At 40.6% G+C, this 20,653-nt stretch overlaps 1 protein-coding gene across 1 annotated transcript; it reads right to left on the minus strand.

Moving 5' to 3' along the window:
* Positions 1-1,271: 1,271 nt before the first annotated feature.
* On the minus strand, positions 1,272-19,743 carry atp10b (ATPase phospholipid transporting 10B). Its single transcript, XM_034231201.1, has 21 exons — positions 18,629-19,743; positions 16,365-16,569; positions 15,944-16,029; positions 15,543-15,649; positions 14,553-14,684; positions 14,181-14,308; positions 13,838-14,090; positions 11,514-11,713; positions 9,337-9,492; positions 8,167-8,710; positions 7,933-8,033; positions 7,715-7,841; positions 7,418-7,602; positions 4,679-4,946; positions 3,992-4,068; positions 3,779-3,904; positions 3,484-3,684; positions 3,315-3,395; positions 3,084-3,188; positions 2,638-2,825; positions 1,272-1,839 (listed from the first exon to the last, which is right to left on the minus strand). Exons 1-21 carry the CDS (start codon positions 19,036-19,038, stop codon positions 1,536-1,538), a joined length of 3,984 nt encoding a protein of 1,327 aa, XP_034087092.1. The 5' UTR covers positions 19,039-19,743; the 3' UTR covers positions 1,272-1,535.
* Positions 19,744-20,653: the final 910 nt, after the last annotated feature.

Consider the following 20,653-nt stretch of genomic DNA (forward strand, 5'->3'; position numbering starts at 1 on the left):
GAAGAAGTCTGCTTTTTGTAACAGCTATTTCATAATGAATTATCAGTAAAAAAGATGTTTAATCTAAAATATCAAGCCTCTAATTGGATGTTTAAATGTCTGTTTTTCTGACTTTGTCCCATTTGACCTTTGTGCAGCTTTTTATTTTCAACACTAGAGAGCAGCAATGATCTAAGTGGATGCAGTGGGACCTTATATAAGCAGAGCTGCGACTGTATAATGAAGTATGCCAATGATAACTCAGCCCTTTTTACAAGTGGATTCGGCTTGTACACACTCCATTTCCATAAAAAAAGCTTTGTAGCTTAGAAGTCTTTTCCTCTGATTCTTCTGAATGTACCTTTTGGCTGAATGTGAAATAAGATGACACACATACAAATTGAACAATTTGATTGTTCTTATTTGTATTTCACAGCAGATTATACAGATAAACAAAAAACACAACCAGCCACAGGCCCAGCCTACAGTGTTAGGAGTTAGGACATAAATTTTTCTATAGAGGCAAGTTAATAAAACATCTGTAAACCACATCTGTGTGTTTGCCTCACTGACAGTATGCATTGTGACTGTTTAGGGTATCTAGGTGAGAGGAATATATTAAACCAGCTATGCATTTTGTTCTGGAAAAGTGCCATGTTTTTGAGGGGTGGGTGGCATGACTAATTGGGTTACCACTGTGCTCTGAAAACCCATCAGGAAAGTAACAGGCTTATGTGTTCACTATGGCAGCTTGTTATGAGAAGAGTAAGAAGGAGAGGGCTTTTAATACTTTTTGTCAATCATCGCACTGATCAATGATTTGTCAGAAGTCACAGAGAAAGAGTATTCTATCCTGATTGCATTTATGTAAGACCATAAGCCCACTCTTATTGTCTTCGTCCCCCCCCCCCCTTATTTTGGTGTTCGCGGTCAGATTTGACCGGTCCTGTTTTAATTGCTATTGCATTAACACAAAAACCATTAATCATCACCAAATGTCATTTAACACCCTTTCAAACTGTACATATTGTATCAGACGACTGGTATACATGAAAAACTGCAGTAAATATACAAAGAATAGACATTGAACATGTATTGCGTATGCCAGGTGTGATCCATGTGGGGGGATGGGCACATAAGAGTGGGAAATGTGTGAAATTGTTCTGTGTGTGTGTGTGTGTGTGTGTGTGTGCGTGTGTGTGTGTGTGTGTGTGTGTGTGTGTGTGTGTGTGTGTGTGTGTGTGTGTGTGTGTGTGTGTGTGGGGGGGGTGTTTGTATGTGACTGGGAACACCATGGGTGTTACAAAGTTGACTAAATCATCCAAAATGCAATGAAAGTGGTGATCAGCAATTGTATATGTTCAAATGTCTACTGGGAAGTATATCATAAAGCCTCAATGCAATCGAATGTAAAACAAAAAAGTTATGATTGATGAAAGTAGTAAATCGGTCAGATTTGACCCGAAGACAACAGGAGTGTTAAATTAAACAGCTATATCTGCATGAGCCAGTTCATAAAATGTTCACTCTTCTGAATAAATAATAATCTTATTCCTTCAATCTGCCAACGAGTCTCTGATTTGTACAGGCCTCTGATAGTTTTCAGTAATGACATTCAGTGTCAAATCATCAGCCATTATATCAGAGGCGGTGGGGGACTGGGGAAAAATGTCTGCAGGGGTATCAAGGGTGGGAGAGGGTGGGGGGGACAGCCTGGAACGTTTGACCTGTCCGAGGCCCCTGAAGCGCCTCCACTCCTTCATCCACTCGTCCCTGGTGGAGGCGTCCAGCCGGTCTAGTCGCCTGGCTTGCATGAGAGGGGAGGGGGCGATAGAGTTCCTCAGCACGTGAAACATGTACCTGGGGGAGAGAGTGTGGTGGTGAGAAAGTAGGCCAGTGAAAAATATGCGGCCCTTTGATGTAAATCAGAGCATTCCCTCTAAATAGCAGCACTTTCAGACGCAGCAGCAACCAGGAGGAAGACCGAGCCGTGGTACAGATAATTCCTGGATGTCACAATCGTCATGATTTAATTACAAATCAGCCTAAACTGTCCATAACAACCTCACAATTATATACCAGTTCATGATCTGCACATGTCAAATATACATACTCCGGAATAATATATAATATAATTATGATGTTGACTGGATTTAACATGGTTAGAAAGAGCTATGTTGTTCTTCATATATTTTTTGTGTGGGGACACAGTATTTTAGATCTTTTACTCAAGTGAAAACTTGTGAATGATCAGGGCTTATCATATCTTAACCTATACAAATAAATCATAACTTATAGCTTTATTATATATTGTATCATTAATTCAACTCTGTAAATTAATTTAGGCTGTTAGGGGATTATAAATATGCTGGAACATTTGATAATTACATTTAAAGTAAAACATATTTAATAAATATAATTTTTTTCCCTTATTTTTATAGATTTATTTCGAGATCCCCCAAAAGAAACACTGGATTAGTAGCTGCTTTTTAATTAGAAATTAGAAAGTTCCTCAAGTGGATATTTGTGCCTGTAGATGTAGGGACAGACACAACCCACTGGTCATATGTTCTTATTACAATACATAAAAAGCCCCTCTGTAACAATGACAAGGCTTCATTAAATGATTATCCACAGGGAGGATAGCAGTGAAGGTACCTGGGCAGCAGAGCCACCACCGTAGTGATGATGCAGAGAAGGTAGAACATGGGGTCGGCCATCTGGCTATGGAGGATCCAATACGGGTTGAACGGAGGGTTACAGGTGACGCACATGGCACTGTAGGCGAGCGTCACAATGAAGTACAACGCCACACTGCCTAGCATGGTTACCCAGTGAACCACCGTCTGCAAGACAGGTGCATAAACAGCATTTAGATACATTGATAATAATTGATAATGTGTCAAAAGAAGTCTGTTTTATTTTTATTTTATTGAATTAATTCAAAAATAGATTAATGGAGTAGCCTACTGTAAATAATATTATTTGACCATATTATTATTATTATCATACTGGTTTCAAATGCAGACCTGACTGTTTTGGCCCACTGGGAGTACATAGCGTAATCATTTATAATAATAGATATCCATAATTTCGGCACTCACCCAGGCTTTGATCTCTATTGACAGATGCAGCAGGATGGTAAATAAAGAAATGGTGTTTATAGGAGTTCCAAAGGTAAAAATATCTATGTCGGAATCCTGGTAAGCCTGGAGGGAAAAAAACACATTTAGTCAAATTTAAGGCAAAAAGAGACATAAAAGAGGACACACCATGACAGATGCAACTTTGCAAAATGCTTAATGAAAGACGGAGATTTCAAACGTTTCTCTTACCAAGTATGGAATAAAGAAGCCCACCAGACTCTGGTAGAAGGCATCAAGGATGGACACCCAGAAAGTAGTAAATGTGTATTCCTAAACAAGCACACACAAGCATGTTTGAATGAAGAGAACTACATTAATTAATTGAAGTAGCGGTATCTTGTTGTGGAGTGTCACTGACCCCTGCACCCTGCCCAGTCCTGTACAGCTCAGGAACACCAAGCAGCATCTCTGCAGAAATATCTTGGTCCATTATCCCAAACATTATGGGCGGCACCGAGGTGAAGAAGAGGTTGAAGAAAATCATCAGCCAGTAGTCGATCATGGTAGCTGCGGAGAAGCCGCAGAAGAACTGATACCAGAAGAGTAGGTTCACATAGGCCTGGGGAACACATTACAGTGTGGGTGATTAGAGGAGGAATCCAGACACCATTTAGATTCAGTCATCAGAGAGATTTAGCAGAGACGAGACTCACCACATTCTTATAGAAGAAATAAATGATCATGTTTGCAAGTCGAGTGTAGCACCAGTGTCCGTGGACCAGGAGAAGTTTCTTCAGGTGTTTAAAGCGAGATATAGCAAAATCACTCGCCATGACCGCCTGCAGAGGACAGACAGTTCGGACAGTGAGAGTAGTTGAGAAAACAAACAGCATTTTCAAAGCTATACCTCAGACCGACCTACAGACCTGCATGCCCTCCTGGCCGGATATCCCAACGCCAATATCAGCTGCTTGGATCATGTTTACATCATTTGCACCATCACCTTAAAACACAAAGAGGATGCCAGTGTAGACCTCAATTAGACCTTATAAAGGGGCTAAGTATTTAATCAGGACGCACATTCAAATGTAAAGTCTGCCACGAAGAAAACAACAACTTTATATACAGTTTATTTGGACTACAGTATGACGTTGTATTTATAGATGACAATCTCGGCACTCTCTCGTCTAATATTCAACAATACATTTCTCAGGAGGTTCAATGACTCACAACCAGATAAGAACAAGAGCCTTATAAAAGCTGAAATAATGACTTGTTATTTCCCCCCTGCAAGATTTCTTTCACATACAATGTTTTTTCTTTGCTTCTCAAAGGCCGATTTCATGTGCGTAGACATTTTGGCTTGTCATACTGTAGCAGGAAGAGTGCATTTGTTGTACTAATAAAAACAATAACATTTGGATGGTAAACTTAAACCAAGAATAGCAACAAAAAAAACTGGATTTGATTGTTAATTAAGTTTAAAACGGTTTTGATAGTTTACTGTACTTTACACATGCTGTCTTCTGTTTTTCCTTGAAGTCAGGTAGGTTGAAACTCCCAGATATATATGTATTTTTGTTTTGATGAATCGCTTAACAAAAATGCCTTACCAACAGCAAGGGTCATGACCTTGAGTTTCTCCCTGACCACCTTCACCACCCTGCTCTTCTGTAAGGGCGTGACCCTGCAGCAGAGCACAGTGCGGCAGTGTTTGGCCAGGTCCACAAAGCGATCCTGCAGGTCTGAGGACAGAGCCATGGTCAGGGTGCGTCCGTCGATCACCAGGGCGATGTCCTGGCTGGTGTCCACATTACGAGGGTCTTCACTGTACCTTTTCACCTCCTCCAGGGTGCAGTCCAAGATGGATGTGCACTCCAGCTGGAAAACAACATCTCCTTATTTTGATGATCTTATTTAGTTTTCGGAAGCTTTTTAAACAACAACATTTAGTCACCTAAGCCATTCATCATGCTTGGTACGGCATTTTAATATGAAGATTTCTTGTTTTTCTTGAGGTTTTGGAAGGTTGCTCTTAAAAAAAGAACTGAATTGAATATGTCCAGTTCACACCAAGTTAAACATTAACAATCAATAGTCAATATTTGTTTTTTATAACTATCACATCAATCTATTATACAAAAGAATAGTTTAACGCGGACCTATTACGAAATGTAATGTTATTTGACTGAGCTGTGGTGACCAAAAGGAAATACTAAATTAATGAGGATATAGGCTGAAACTTTGAAGCAACGTCTCTTATAATACAAAAGGCAAAATGCATATAACTTTACACGGTATGATATTAAAGATAAGAATATTTCTCTTTGTTTGGAGCACAGATTATGGTCTGTGCTGGTAAAAGAAACATGATTCTGCTGTTGAGTCATGTTCATGGTCTCTGAATATATGCAATTACGAGGCTCTGGTCCCATCAGACTCATCATTGTTGTCTGTAAATAACTTCAGCCTCTTAGCCAAAAGGAAAAGCAACATGATGAAAAAGAATTGGGTCACATCTTGTTTTTGTATCATTTATCTAATGCTGGTTAAATTTCATTAGGTGTGGTGGGGTGATGAGTGTGGGATCGCATCCCTTAGGTGGTCATTGAGTTACAGCGGTAAAAAAAAAAGTTCATTACCAATACGAGCAAAGGGGTATTTCCCCTGAGGGTTGGATATTAGACTGGTAATTAGATATGAAAGCAGTGGATATTGTACTGGGGGTATCTCACTCCATTCATCATCAATGAGTAGTCCCATCTAAAAGTAGCGTGGCAGTCCCTTTGTTCCAGAAAGCTCCCAGTGTATCCGTTAGAGCCGACCCATAATTCCTGTCTATTTGAGGCTTGATGATTAGACACGGTCAGGATGTTATGAAGGATCCATCCCTGTGCTACCAGATCTTTAATGACCTCAGAGAAGCAGGGCCCACACCTGACATCTTATCTTTCTTATATGAAAATCTGACCTTTAGCTGAAATGTAAAAGTTGTCAAAAAGGTTTGGCCATTTAAATAAGAGGGAGACAGGCTCACAGGGAAAACCTCCTGAACTCACTGCTTGGAAAACACGTTATTCCTGAATAACCATCAACAAAACACAACACTGTCCTTAGAAACAAGCTGTATGTGCAATGTGAAATATAAATTATGAACAATGTCAATGTTCAATAGTAGTAGCTTGTTAACTTCTAATGCTCAAGGTCTTTACTTTATTTATTTGTGATTCATTCATTTGAAAACTTCATTCACATCTATCAAATATTCAGGCATGTATTTTGCAGCAGTTACGTTTGGTATTTAACAATAAATACAAGGACCTGTAAATCAAGCGGGAAAGTACTATTTTACTTCATCCCTCTAAAGCAGGGGTGTCAAACTCAAGGCCCGGGGGCCAAATCCGGCCCGCAACTTCATTTTATGTGGCCCACAAGAGCTTGCAAAGAATATAATATGTTCATTATGTGGTTACGTGCCGCTTTACAGAAGCACATTGCCCATACATGGAGCACAATGCATCTCAAATTTGCCTTTTTTCTTAGAATTTGCCCTTTTATTTTTTATATTGCTTCTTTTTTCAAAATGTCACTTTTTGATTGTCACTTTTTTTTCCAGAATGTGGCTTTTCTTTTTAAATCATTTTGTGACATTCTCACTGAAGAGACTTGAAATGATTTGCCCTAGACTTCTGCTTTCAGACGTAGTTAATTATGAAGTTATTACCCTATGTGATAATAATCCAATGCAGAGCCAATAATGTAATATAATACATTATTTTATATATATGATACATTTATATATGTATTTTTATATAGTCTTAAAGTTACAACCAGCCCTTTGAGTGCAACCATAATGTGAATGTGGCCTGTCATAAAATTGAGTTTGACACCCCTGCTCTAAAGACATAATGTATTGTGCCCCATGCAGCATATTCAGCAAACACAGGATCATGAATGTATCACAGTACCTAACACACTTCATTTAATATCTCTTTATAAGATGATATTTTACTTTATTAACAAAATCTGACCAAATCGATATCAACTAAAATGTTTTTAAGTGTGGAGTAAGAGTTTATCTCCTGAAGATGTAATGGTTAGCACAACCCCTGAACAAAATCTGTTCCCCCCTGTTTTTCAATCCTGATGCTAAACTAAACTATTTGGCTTTTAAGATTATTCTCCAAAATGTCACTTTAAGCAACATTTTTATTTAATATTAAATCTGACACAAATTCTAATTGTGGTGTAAGAAATGAATCAAACATGTACCATCATTTATCATTTCACATAAGCAGTAAAACAAAAGCATCTCTGAGTTGAACAGCCTTCAGTTCGGCCGACCTCCTCACCTTGTTTTTGCAGCTCATGTTAATCACCAGGTCTTCCTCTTCCAGGAGCCTACAGGCGTATCCGATGTTAACTGCTGTCTCCGTCTTGTCACCAGTCAGCACCCACACCCGGATCCCCGCCTCCCGCAGCGCCACCACGGTGTCCGGGACACTTTCCTGCAGACGGTCCTCGATGCCCGTTGCCCCTGCAGGAGGACATATATCCACAGTCAGGTATAACATGGCTTATCACACAGATACACGGTATGTTTCTCAAGTGTTTATTATGTATAATGTGTATTGGCGGATGTCTGTTACCTAGCAGGGTGAGTTCTGTCTCTAGCTGCACAGAAGTTTCCATAACCAGCTCCTCTCTGTTGTCTATAGCAGCCAGAGCGTTTCTCCTGCACACTAACCAGCTTTCATAAACCTTTTTACTCACAACCTGCAGCACACATAGAAAAAAAACATGAAACAGAGCTTCTCTAGTATTGTAAATGATGCTTGTGAATTTGAGTATATATGTGATTGTGCACCTTCTTCGTGAAGCAAAGTGTGCGTAGCCCCTCTTTACCATAGAAGTCAAGGTGATGCTGAGTATCTGTTGCTATATTCTTCTGCTTCCCTCTGAGATGTTCTGAAAATGATACAACAATTTATTCATTAAGTTTAACTTGAATTTATAATTGACACAGGGTATATCTCACTATTGACTAGTAAAGGTAAATCATTTCATAAATGTGTTTAAATGCACTTTCACCAGCACACACCTGCGTATGATGTACCGAGTAGCTCCATGATAGCGTAGTCTGCACCTTTAGTGTACAACACACACTCTTTGGTGATTGGGTGTCGCACCAAAACAGACATTCTCTTCCTGTTGAAGTCAAAGGTCAAGGTGTCCAGCACCTCAAACACCAGGTCCTCGCCAGATGGGAGCCTCACCGTCACGCTGTGAGGAGTGCGGGCCAGCAGGGTGAAGCCATATGCCTTGGCTGCGTACACCAGGGCTGCCTCATCTGGACTTTCTGCCTCATAAGTCACATTATCTGGGGTCGTTGCAGGATCATTGCTATTGGATGGAGCTTGGAGAGAACACGTTTCAAGCTCATCAGTATTTCCAGAACCGTCTATTTTGACAGGGGCGTTAAAATGGTCTTCTTCTACAACCGAGTCCTCTGAGATGGTGCGGCTTCTCTTGGGCTTGTTTTTCCAGGAGGTGAAAATATGGCGAAGAGAGAAGGGTTTTTTCGCCACGTTGGACAAAGTATCCAGAGGGTTGTTTGTTTGACCAGATCGTGAAAACCCACTTGCCTGAAAAAGTGAAGCAAAGAAAGCCAATGTGCCAAAACACACATATGGTGAAACACTCTTAAAATCTCCCCATCACTTTCCACTCTGTTTCTTTCTTGTGCTTTTACCTTTAATTACAAACTCAAGGGAAAACCCCACATATTTCTCCTATCTGCCAGACCGGAAAACAGCACAGACAAGGGAAGCGAGTACTCAAATTAATAAGGGCAACCCTGAATGCCCCTGAAAATCTCCCTTTACTATGTGGCTAATTTAGTGAGGACTCTTTACTACTGGGGCTTTAAAGATGAAAGAAATGTTGTACAGACCACTGATAAAAGAACAGAAACTTGAAACGAAACAAAGGAAGGGAACTTTCAAAATTAAACTAAATCTTTAAGGTTAATAGGTAGAATTTAAACTTAATCGTTGTGTGTGTTACTGGATAAATTATGGTGATAACACTGGCCATTAGTTTTGTAGATCTAATGAATAAAATAATTAGATTCCCCACAAGGTTTTCTAGAAGAACGAATTGCACATTTTGTGTAGGTTTGGAGTTCAAGGAGAACAAATCCTGCATCCATCTTTCCTCACTCTGACTGTGCCTCCATCTCTACCACTCATCCACAGTAGCAAGCGCTCACCCTCTGTCTTTCAGCTGTTGCCATGGAAACCACCACGGTGTTGCAAATGGCGAGACCCAAAAAGAAGTCTAGGTAAGGATCGGTCTTCCGGCTGCCGCTGCTTTCCACCCTGCTAATGTGCTGAAGCAGCTTCCTGTCTGGAATCACCTCAGTTTCCTGTTGGAGTAAGTGTTAATAATTTTTTATTAAAAACTAATGTTGATAAATGGTTTATTGTTTACGCTCAGCCCCGTTACGTTTTCATCCAGTTTTGTTTATTCATGAGGAAATAGACAGAAGGAAGGCAGGAAGTATTCATTCATTCAAACATGATCCTGCTCTGTTAGAGGCACAGCATGAGGAAAACCAAATATAGGGTGTTTCTCAATGTCGAGGAGGTTTGCTTGGTAGCACATGTACCTCTGAGTCAGTTGCTTCAGAAGCGAGGCAAGAATCCTTCCTAGCCTCGGAAAACGAAGAAGATTTGGAAATTGGTCCGTACGCAAAGCATTGTGGGGATTTTAAGACCGCGGAGTCTACACATGTGCAGCCTCGAAATTTCCCGCAACGAAGTACGCCGGCAAGTATCCTGGACATTGAAACAGTCCTTCGGCGGGACTCGATGACTTACGGCCCGTCCACACAGCGGCGTTGGAAGCTTCTTCCAACGCTTCTGCCCATTCACTTTGAATGGGGTGACGTCACTTTTCGCCGAACTGCATTGTGGGAAGCAGAGCGGAGCTTTCCTGGCGTTTCAGGCTGCAAAAGTTGAGCAATGTTCAACTTTTGAAGCTTCTGAAGCTTTCGGTGGAAGCGTTAGCCAATCAAATCATATGCCAGTACAAGCTCTAGCCAATCAAACCGCTGCTTGTGTGTCAGGGGCGGGAGATTCATGTGATTGGTTGTTGGTCGAGCTTCAGACACGGCCGCCGGCAAGCTTTTTCCAAAGCCGCTGTGTGGACGGGCCGTTAGTATCCTTGAAATAGCGGCTCTGGAGCAGCTTTCCTCGACATTGCTGGAATAAACACAAGCGTTTTTATTTCCCAGCCTGCATCTCCAGGCCTCTGCTCTTTGCCCTGTAGACCAAAATAGACACAGAGCTACTGTAGCCTACTGTATATCAAGACGGCGGTGACTAATCTATAGTGCACGTTTACAGTTTATGTGACATCAGTGGTCTGTGCCAAATGGTGCCCAGCATGACCATATGTCCCGTCACAGACACAGGGGTTACTTGGGGCCAAAATGGATGTGCTTATCACTGACACCTAGCAGGTCGACCATCTGCAGCCAGGACTGGGATCATGAGGGCTGTCGACACAAGGATGGGGGAGATTTGGTTTAACAAATGACCCTTTTTCGGGTGTTAAGAGTGAGTATTTGAAATAGAATAAAGATCGAACAGAACTATTGAAATGCTTTCTTAGGTTTAGATCTTGGCAACATGTATGATTAGTAAATAAGGTTATCAAATAAAGTACCAGGAAATAAAAATACTCAAGTAAAGAACAAGTAGCTCAACATTTAACTAAATTACTTGAGTAAACTTTTAGTTACTGTATTAAGCTACCTTAATTTTAATGACCTGAGCTATAATTATACCTACGATTTTTTTCGTAATAATCTTTCAGCCCCGTGAAGGACTGTAAACCTCTCTCAGTGCATGGTGGGAGAGGCTCCAGTCCCATAACTAGTTTAATAAATGGGTGGATAGATAAAGTTACATTTCCATACTGACAAATGCATTTTGATAATGTTTTCGTGATAAGACATCACCTCAATCAGGACATTATAATTCATTTTCCCTGACATTAGTACAGAGTGTTAGGAAAAGGTGTCTCAGTATCCGTCTCAGCTCCTCACTCTGGGTGTGATTACAGTGGGCAAGGTAACACTATATAAATGCACTTTCATGTTTGATTTTCAGACATTTATTCGTGCTACTCAGTCATAATTATAACTGCGAGGACACTTGTTAATCAAGAAGAAAGATTCTCATTGATTTGCCCCACTGGGTGGCCTTCAGTCAACAGACAACTTCACCTCCTGCATGAGCAAACAAAAAGCCGACGACCATTTTCCCCCCGTGGTGACTTCCTGTGACGCGGCATTATAATATCAGACAGGCAAGACCCCTGACCCTCCCCCACTCTGAATTAAATATCTGCATTTTCTTCCTGACTGAGCCATCATCTTACCAGCGGACTGCTGAAGGCCACATCGCTCGGGGCACTTCCCGTGACCCGGCTCTTGCGTCGGTTGTCATGGTGATGTTGCATTTCTTCTGGGTTGGTGTCCTCAGCGTGCAGAGACCATCCCGTCTGAGAGGGTTGAGGTCTCTGGTTGAAGATGACCTCCTCCCCTGACTCTGGCTCTTCAAGGACAGCTAAGCGGATCGCTGCAAATCATTAAAAAAAAAACATGCTGATCAGGGGTGGTTCTAGGGGGGGCCAAGGGGGGCCAGTGCCCCCCTAACACTGACCTCTGACCCCCCTGTGGCCCCCCTAAAAATGAAAAGTGAAAAAAGTGAAAAAAAATTAAAACTGTATGATTTATTACACGATTTATTGAATGACGGAATAGGCGGAACTAACGTTATTCGAAAAACAAAACACTTCTCATCTCGGATCATCAGAGGCTGTTGCATCCAAGAAAGACTGATTGAAACCTACGTTTCGAGAGACTACCACGATAATTGAAGGTGATTTAAACTATTGTATCCGTGTAATTGTAGATGTAAAGTAGAGATGTAACTGTTCATTGCCTTTATTTGTATATAAATATGATATGGTATTGGTGCAAAAATTGTACTATAACTTAAGCTGAAGCTAACAGTAATAACTATAAGATATATCTGAAATAAATAAGTGTACTGAAACAAATACCAATAACTGTATTGCATTGTTTTCTTATACGCAATTACTTCATACTGTCTAGTTCTCTTTTTCGTCCTGCATTTATTGTGCCCCCCTCAGAAAATAACTGGCCCCCCAGTGGCCCCCCCAGTCAAATTGGTCTAGAACCGCCACTGATGTTGATGCAGTAAGTACTTTAAATCATGTGTACTGTCAGGTTAAGTCATTATCAAATGCAGAGCCCTGAACCTTAACGGCAGTGTCAAAGGTCTTTAAAGATCTTTAAAGAGTTCATTTACGCACCAATGGTCTTGCTTGTTTGAGATGAATATGTCAGCACTTTTCCTGTTGTCCTTAGTTTGAATCTGTATGGTTTATTGCATTTAATTGTCAGCTTTGGCTAAAAGGAGCAGCTACATGCAATGTAATGTAATGTAGTCTGGATTATACAGCCACATCCAGGTCGAATCAAATCCTCACACAATTACCCTAAATTAGCATTATAATGTTTATTATAAATGTAAATTCTGTTTCTACAGAGGTCTTAACTGAGCGCATGAATGCTTATAAATTCAAACTCAAATCAGAATGAAGCGAGGCCGCAAAAATATGGAAGCTACAAATGTACGTGCTACGATCAGGACACCACACACTATACAGGTGTGTAAAAAGAGATACAATATATTGATAAAAGTCTCCAATGTGTGCTTTAACATAACTCCTTTACATTTGAACATGTGTTCTCCCTTATCAATGTAAATATAAAAAATAATCTTGGCACTGACATGTGCAAGACAAAGAAACAGAGCAGATCATCATCATAAAATCATGACACAGCACAATTAAGTTTCACATCAGAGCCAACCCGGAAGTGCACACCAGGTGATCAGCTGTTAAACAACTATGGATCAAAGCACACTAGTAATCAGATTAAAATCTGAAGCCAGGTGAGAAGCCATGGGAGACTAAAACAAAACAGGATAGACGAGACATTCATTCTTTGACTTTTACTCTCCGAGTCTAGCCAGGAGAAAGGTTTTGTTCTTAGATCAGATAATACAAGATGGCATATGTTAAAAAAAGATAAGATAACAAAAGAAAATATATATGTTATTGTCCCAGGGGAAAACTGTCATGGACACATATCTGTTGTTTAAAGAATTTTAAAAAACATAGTGCAAACTATCAAAGCTGACTTTTGCATGCCAACACTTTGTTGCGTCTGAAATGATTTACAGAGTAGACTGAGAATTGGCACACTAATGTCGATGGAGCATATAAAAAATGTGGATGGAGGAATTATTGATTTAGATGTTAATGTTTTAAATGATGTGGTTAAATTATTCTTAGAATGCATTGATTTTTTTCATGCTGTGTTCATGTGTTTTTTATTTCATCTCTGTACTCAGGTTTTACTTGCAAATGAGGTTGCTATCTTAATGTGACTTCCGGATTAAATAAAGTATAAATAGTCTAACATTAGCATATTCACATATTAATGTCCTATTACGGTAAGTGACGTGCTTTCAGTTAGTATGCTGAGTAATAGTATGCCAATGTGTTTCAGTTTTCATGATTGTATTTATAAAATTACAGGGGGCTTATGATGAAAAGCAGTGCTGCAAAAGCTGTTTTTCGGTACGAAGAATGTGATCGTGAAGGTTTACCGTTCTCTTTGTGTGGGTACTCGGTGCCCATGATGGAGCATCTACGAAACACCATCTTGTTCTCAGTGAGGGTGCCAGTCTTGTCTGAGAAGATGTATTCAATCTGTCCCAGATCCTCCGTGATTTTCAGGGCCTTACACTGTACTCGGCTGTCTGTCTCCTCATCGTACAGATCTGAATCATTAGTGATGAAGAAGATCTGACCAATCTTCACCAACTCTATGGACACGTAGAGGGAGATAGGGATCAGGATCTGAAGGAGAGGAGAGGAGAGGAGAGTTAATTAAGAAATGAAGGAAAGCTCAATAAACTCTCTTTCATAAATATAGTCAGATTGTTCCACCTGCAGCAGGATGATCATGGTAAAGAACATGTAGAAGCCAGACAGACCGGGACTGTCCAGGTGACCATTGCTGTCTGGGACCAGATAAGGGGGCACATCCGGGAACTCCTCCAGCCATAAGAAGTGACCTGCAAGTGTGAGGACAAGGGAATAAATACAGCAACAAGTGCAGGAATTAAAACAATTTTTGGCACACTTTGGCCTGTCTCCTTCCTGTTACCCTTGTGTGGGGTAGGCCTGTGGCTGAAATTGGTGAGGTTTATTATTTATTTTCTTTTTATTTGATATTCATTGTCCCCTCATGTAGAAACGCCAATCATTTACCAACCTGTTTAGGGATTTCATGGTTACGTTATTTAATTTATTACTGACCTACTGATCCGACGAAACACATGGAGAGGAGGAGAATGACGCAGAAGATGACGTCTATGTTCAGCTTACGCTCTAGTTTGCTGCGCTTGTATCTTGGCCCATTGTTGTTGAGCATTGACTTGGTTTCCTGACCTAACAACAGGATAAAAAGGTGTTGATTTAGTTAGCATCAGGCACTAGATATGGTCAAGGGAATTTGACAGAAGACAAAAACAGGGCACTCCGACACTAAATCCATACCGTCTACAATATTTCAGGAAAAGTGGGAGATTATTATAGTATACACATTAAAGAAGTTTTGAAGATGTGTATATTTTTACTCATATCAGTATGTATCTAGGCATTGAAAAATGCTTTTCTCACAGCTGATATTTTGAAATATATAAAAAAAGACAGGTGTTTCTAACAGTAACATGGCTCTAACCCTCTAACCCTGTTCTAATCTAATCAAGTGATTCAATGAAAGTCAAATTAAAATATGTGTTGCTCCTTGAGGGTAAATCCTAAACTGAAGTCGATGATCCTCTGACTTCTACATCCAGCAGTTAAAAATGTTTTCTTAAAAAACTAAAATAATTGGTTAATGACCAAATACTTAAAACAAATTAACCTTAGCTGTTTGTGTTAAGTGCTAATAAATAAATGTTAGCATGCTAACATGCTTAACTTACATGGTAAACATCAGCATGTCAAAGCCCCACTGTGCCTTATTACAGCTTCACAGTACCACTTTCATAGAATTACACCTACCTAGTTTGACTAAACTTGAAAGTCACATTAAAATGAGAGAAATGTAGTGCCCAACAACAAAAATCACTATTATGTAGGGCACAGAAATGTAACTGAACATTTACATGCTGGGTGGGGCTTCATGCTCGAACAGACATTTGAACTTATGACCTCAGTACTTTTAAAGTCCTGGGCCCTGCACAAAGACACTAAAAGCTCAAGGTCAAAGCAGTGAAGCAGCTGGGAAAGCGGAGAATATACCTGCATACACCACGAAGCCAACAGCGTGGTCCGTGTTCTTCACTGTGCATCCTCGCAGCAGCAGACTCTCTATTCCTGCGCCCACCTTCTCCTTATCAGGTTTCTTTCTGCAGCAAGAGAAAGTGAGAAACCTCCTTTGTACTGTCAAATCTTGTTAGATATTCATTACTGCTTATATATTTCTATTAGCAATTCCCCTGCATTATGGCTATAGCCGGACAGCATGAGTAGACCAGCTCAGCTGTAAGAGCTGTGGTGCCCGAGGAAATCGATTATAGTCTATTACAGCCCCAATAATGCCTCTGGTGGCATCACAAAGTGCAGCGAGTGGGCTGGAATTAGTTTTGCTCGGCTGCTCTGAAAGGCACAAAGGAACTGTGATCCGTGTATTTGATACTCACACATAACACTTGAAATGATTCAGATTGTTGTTGGGCCTTTCACACACCACAACGCTGTTGAAGCTTTCAGGTTCAAATTCTGGATCCTGGAAATGAGAAGAGGGAAGAAAGTCATTGCCGTTTGAATGGAAACTTTTTTAAAGTAACTAAACGTGTACTGCGAGACGAACGTCATGATTCTAAGGTATCTACAGGAAAGACACCAGTCCAAAAATATGCCTATAAAATATGTAGGCTAATCCAACAGGTATGTGTCACATGTCTTGCATCAAAGGCTTTACCTGGATGTTCAGGAAATGTTTTTTGTTTTTGAATGTGTGTTAAAGGTCAATCCCAAAAGAGAAAGGTGAGGCAGCACAGGGTGAACAAGGGTAAAAGTCAGTGAAGAGAGCAAAGAAATTAAACTAAAAGTGTTCTTCACCGAGACGCAGACGCCTGACACTGCCCTCCTCGGCTTCAGGTTGGTCTCTCCATCGAGGTTGGACGTCTCTATGTGACACACACCGTTGGGGTCTGATGTGTGCAGGAGCAGGAGGTCTGCAGGGACAATCTCATTGGAAAACACCTTCACAAAATCTCCCACTCGCACCTCCTTCCAGCTTCTCTCCGAAAACTGTTTCTCTTTCCTGAAATCAGACATGTCAGATACCAACAGTCATTGCAGATTATTTCATCAAGATACACAAGCCCCTGGGTGGCTTTTACATTGATTTTTTTGTGTCACATTTATTTACAATATTGGCAGAGTGGGTGTATTTTGTCTATGTTTATACAATAAAATGAAATATTGACTCACTCCTTATGGATACAAAATCACAGCAGCTGCTTAAATTAGGGAATAAACAAAACAACCAAATGAAAAATCAATGCTGTTGTTTTTGGAAAGCGGCCCACATGTGATTTGTGTGCTTTGGAATAGGGAAACTTTTAGAGGAAGACACACTGCACCACACATTATGAGCTGAGGCCATTCCCAGGCATCCCAGAGAGCCACAAGCTTTATGGTTATATCCTGCATGTCAAGCTGCTTAACCACCAGTGACAGAGAGCTGCAGGCATGCTGCCCTGCATGTAGGACCTGATGGGTTGGCTGCCACATAACACCACACCTCGCCTCAAACAAAGCCAGGAGGAAGGGGGGAGTATTTTTAGTATGTTCTGTTTGGACGACCATGACAATGTTTATGTGTACCAGGTTAGGCAAATATTTTCTCCTTTCAGAAAGGCTTTATGTACGGCTTCTGTGTGACAGGCAGTTTCCAGTAATAGGAGTCAATGTGTCAATCACATTGCATAAAGCAGCCTACATTTCCTAGACATGACCTAAACATTGTTTAAATGTATGTTAATAAGCCTACCGATAATTTGACATTTGTTGGAATAGGATTATTTAATTTCTTACCCGGGGGTATAAGAAGTGTGAAACCATTCTTATGTCTGCAACGTTATGGTTAATATAAAACTAAAGCCAGTTAGCCAGTTTAGATAAAAGAAAAACAGTGGGACATCTAGTTATGCTCTGTCAATGATAACCTTTTTATCTCAAAAGCTCACTTGGATTGATTGACATGAGTTTGAGATAAGATACCATAAAGATAATGCACGTTTTATCACAAACAGTTTACACCTCTTTTGAGACACCATGATGGGTGATGTGAGATAAAGACGTTTAGTCTCTGACAGCCTTCCATTTGGACTTGTATGCTCTGCAAGCTTGTGCTCCTTGCGCCATGAGATGGATAAACTTCACCAAGAAAAAAAGAGAAAGTGAGTGTAAGCCTAACATTTATTCTTGAGCTTCTTCTAGGAACATTTGTGTACTTCAAAGAAATCCCAGCCAATCGATTCTGTTCTAATCTTTACAAGCCCAAAAATTAGCTCCAGCATCCCCACCCAGCGAGCAACAACGAGAGCCCGCTCGCCACGACTCAACTGCTGTTTATGTGATTGCATGAGGCAGAAAGGACTAGTGTCCGCTAACAGGCCGCGAGGGACTGGTGCGTTCACGGGAATGCTGCATCTGGGGTCTCCACCTGCACCCGCACACACACAAACCTAAACCCACACACATGAAGCAGGCTTTCCTCCAGCTGAGGCTGCACTTACCAACATCCCTGCTGACTCTTTTGGGAAATTTGAAAGCAAGCAACCGCTGCCTAATGCCTAATGCTAAACCCTTCCAGAGGTTGAATGTGTGAAGATTCATCATTGGAGTTGCCTCCAGTCTCACATCATATCGTAAGGGAAATCCATATCCCTCCTCCCTTTCTACTCCCTAATCACAGCAACAAAAGGGTTGAAAATGACAGTGTTTACCCACCTTTGTGAATTATTCATTTGTATTCACCAGTAATTCAAAAATAGATAACCGCTAACCCTACTGTCTTTGATGACGCAACACCCAGATGAGGATTTCATCAAATGTGCACAATGCTATTATGAAAGAAATTGTTATGAGGCTCTTCAAAAGAGGAATAATTTCCCACACAGTTTCTATTTCTAAGTCAAAACATTCTCACGGGGTGAGTATACACACTCACACAGACAGCAACATGCTGGATGATAAGAATCGCACACACAGATGTGGGGGTGCTGTTAATGCACCATGAGTGGTTCCACTTGCTACATCGTGCATGAACAGCACACTGTCTATATTTAGGACATGATTGTGTGTGAGTCGGTTACCTGCTGTATATGAAGCATGGCGTGTTGTTGCGCTTCCTGTCAGACTGGTACCTCCTGAAATCCTCCCAGGCGTCCTTCAGTGCCGTCAGAGTCATGATGACACAGATGGGGATCAGCGCTACCTCTGGCTGGAAGGCGTTCACTACAGGGACAAAGTTCAGGATGGCCAGGCCAACAAAGTAGATGTTGGCCAGACGATGAAACTGCTCAAAGAGGTTCATGGGGATGAAGAGGAGGAGGGTGTATTTGGTGGTTTTGATGGCGTTGCCAGGGAAGAAGCGATTTGGTTGCTTCGCCTTCTCCAGGCCCTCATAAGGCAGATTGGACGCCAAGTTGCGGAGGTCTTTCTCCCGCGCCCTCTGACCTCTCAGAGCCTCCCTCACCAGGGCCAGAGGGCTCCTCCACGTCATGGCTGCTTCTTCTTTTCCTCTTCTCAACAACTTTTCCTTCTCATCCTTTCAATACGTACAGCTCCTGTGAGTTGAAGAGACTCTCCTCAGGTCGATCCTCTCCTTAAAAGAGTGTGTGTGTGTATGAGAGAGGCCTAATGCCAGGTTAAATCAAGAGACAGCACACCTAGTGCTACTCTGAGTCCGCCCCTAGCATTGACAGGTGTGTTTGCATTCTTGCCCTGTCATTGTTCTAGCTGCTCCAAATTACTTTAATGTCAATCTTAATATAGCAGTTTGTTTAACCAGTTTTTAACTATTTAAAATAGTCGTTTAAACTGTAGAATCACGAGGCGGTGAAGTGCATTGAATAATTATCATTAATAATACCATATTATTTCCAATCTTTATTCCAGACTCAAGGTCCATATCACATACAAAAAGACAAAACACACATCAATAAATAAGATAAAAAGCTAAACACAAAACAGATAAAAAACAAACAGATACAAATAAAATCAGTCCAATCACAGCGAGCCACACATGCTCACTGTCTGTAGAGGCTATTGCGCCAATGTCTCCAAATCATGGAAGAGAACCGGGTAGAACTCTTCACATGGGTTAATTAAAATCGAGATAACATGATTGTCCGAGTCTTCTAGGCGACACATGAACATTAACTTTCTTAAAAGGGCTTGACAAGTAGGTACTGTTAGAAATTAAAATCAATGTTTTGATAGCATAATGCACCTTAAACATACCGTCAGTTTAAATGCTGTTTTATACTGAAAAACCAGAAGTTCTTGTGCACAACCAGTTGTTAAGCTTTTGTTCTGAAAATCCTTCATCTCCGGTTAGCATGAGGCTAATATACCATTTACTATAGAGGTGAATTTAGCAGCGATATGATATGATGTTGCACACCGAAACCTACTGATTTCAACACTACTAACTATAGACGTCGAGATATTATTATTGTTGGATATTAAATGAAGGTACAGTTTATTTGAGTACGTTATTGTTTACAGATGTGGGTAGCATGCGACAACATTCGGAACGACCGGAAAACAAACTACTGTGAAGTATTTCCTGTATTTTTGGAGTATTGATTACATTTTTTCTCATAAACACAATTTTATAATCGGTCTGAAGTATCTGTTTTAAGGCAATGAGCTGCAGATTAAATAACATAACACTGATTGAGAGCTTGGATGAAGAAGTTGTAGGGTTTTTACAACAGTTTCAAGAATCAGTTTTTATTTATTTATTCTTGAATAATTTTACTGATTTGTAATGTAGTGCGTAAGGTAATATCTCATTTTGAGTGAGGGCCACCAGCCCTTCATGCATGTCACCCTCTGTGAGAATAGTTCGTATTTTCCCTCTAGTTTAGAGAAATATTATTTTATCATATCTTTGTTCAGCAGTATCAAACAATCCTCTAATCCTAGAATTATTGAGCGACACCAGGGGTATTGTTTTTCGCAGCAACAATGATGCATAATACCAGGACAAAAGCCATTATTGCAACAAGTAAACCATTTTTTGTGCTAATGGCAGATTTGAGTAAAGATGCATTTATACCATCAGAAAGCCATACATCATACGATATTTTTTGTACACCTTATGGGTACAC

Source organism: Gymnodraco acuticeps, unplaced genomic scaffold (genome assembly GCF_902827175.1).
Source record: "Gymnodraco acuticeps unplaced genomic scaffold, fGymAcu1.1, whole genome shotgun sequence".
NCBI lineage: Eukaryota > Metazoa > Chordata > Actinopteri > Perciformes > Bathydraconidae > Gymnodraco > Gymnodraco acuticeps.

Bases quoted from the DNA above. Each gene is read 5' to 3' on its own strand.
- atp10b (XM_034231201.1), bottom strand. From the start codon at position 19,038: ATGACGTGGAGGAGCCCTCTGGCCCTGGTGAGGGAGGCTCTGAGAGGT. The intron at 11,714-13,837 runs GTAAACCTTCAC...AATGATTTGCAG, and splicing joins GTACCCACACAAAGAGAACG to CGATCCGCTTAGCTGTCCTT. The intron at 3,396-3,483 runs GTCAGTGACACT...GTGCTTGTTTAG, and splicing joins GGACTGGGCAGGGTGCAGGG to GAATACACATTTACTACTTT.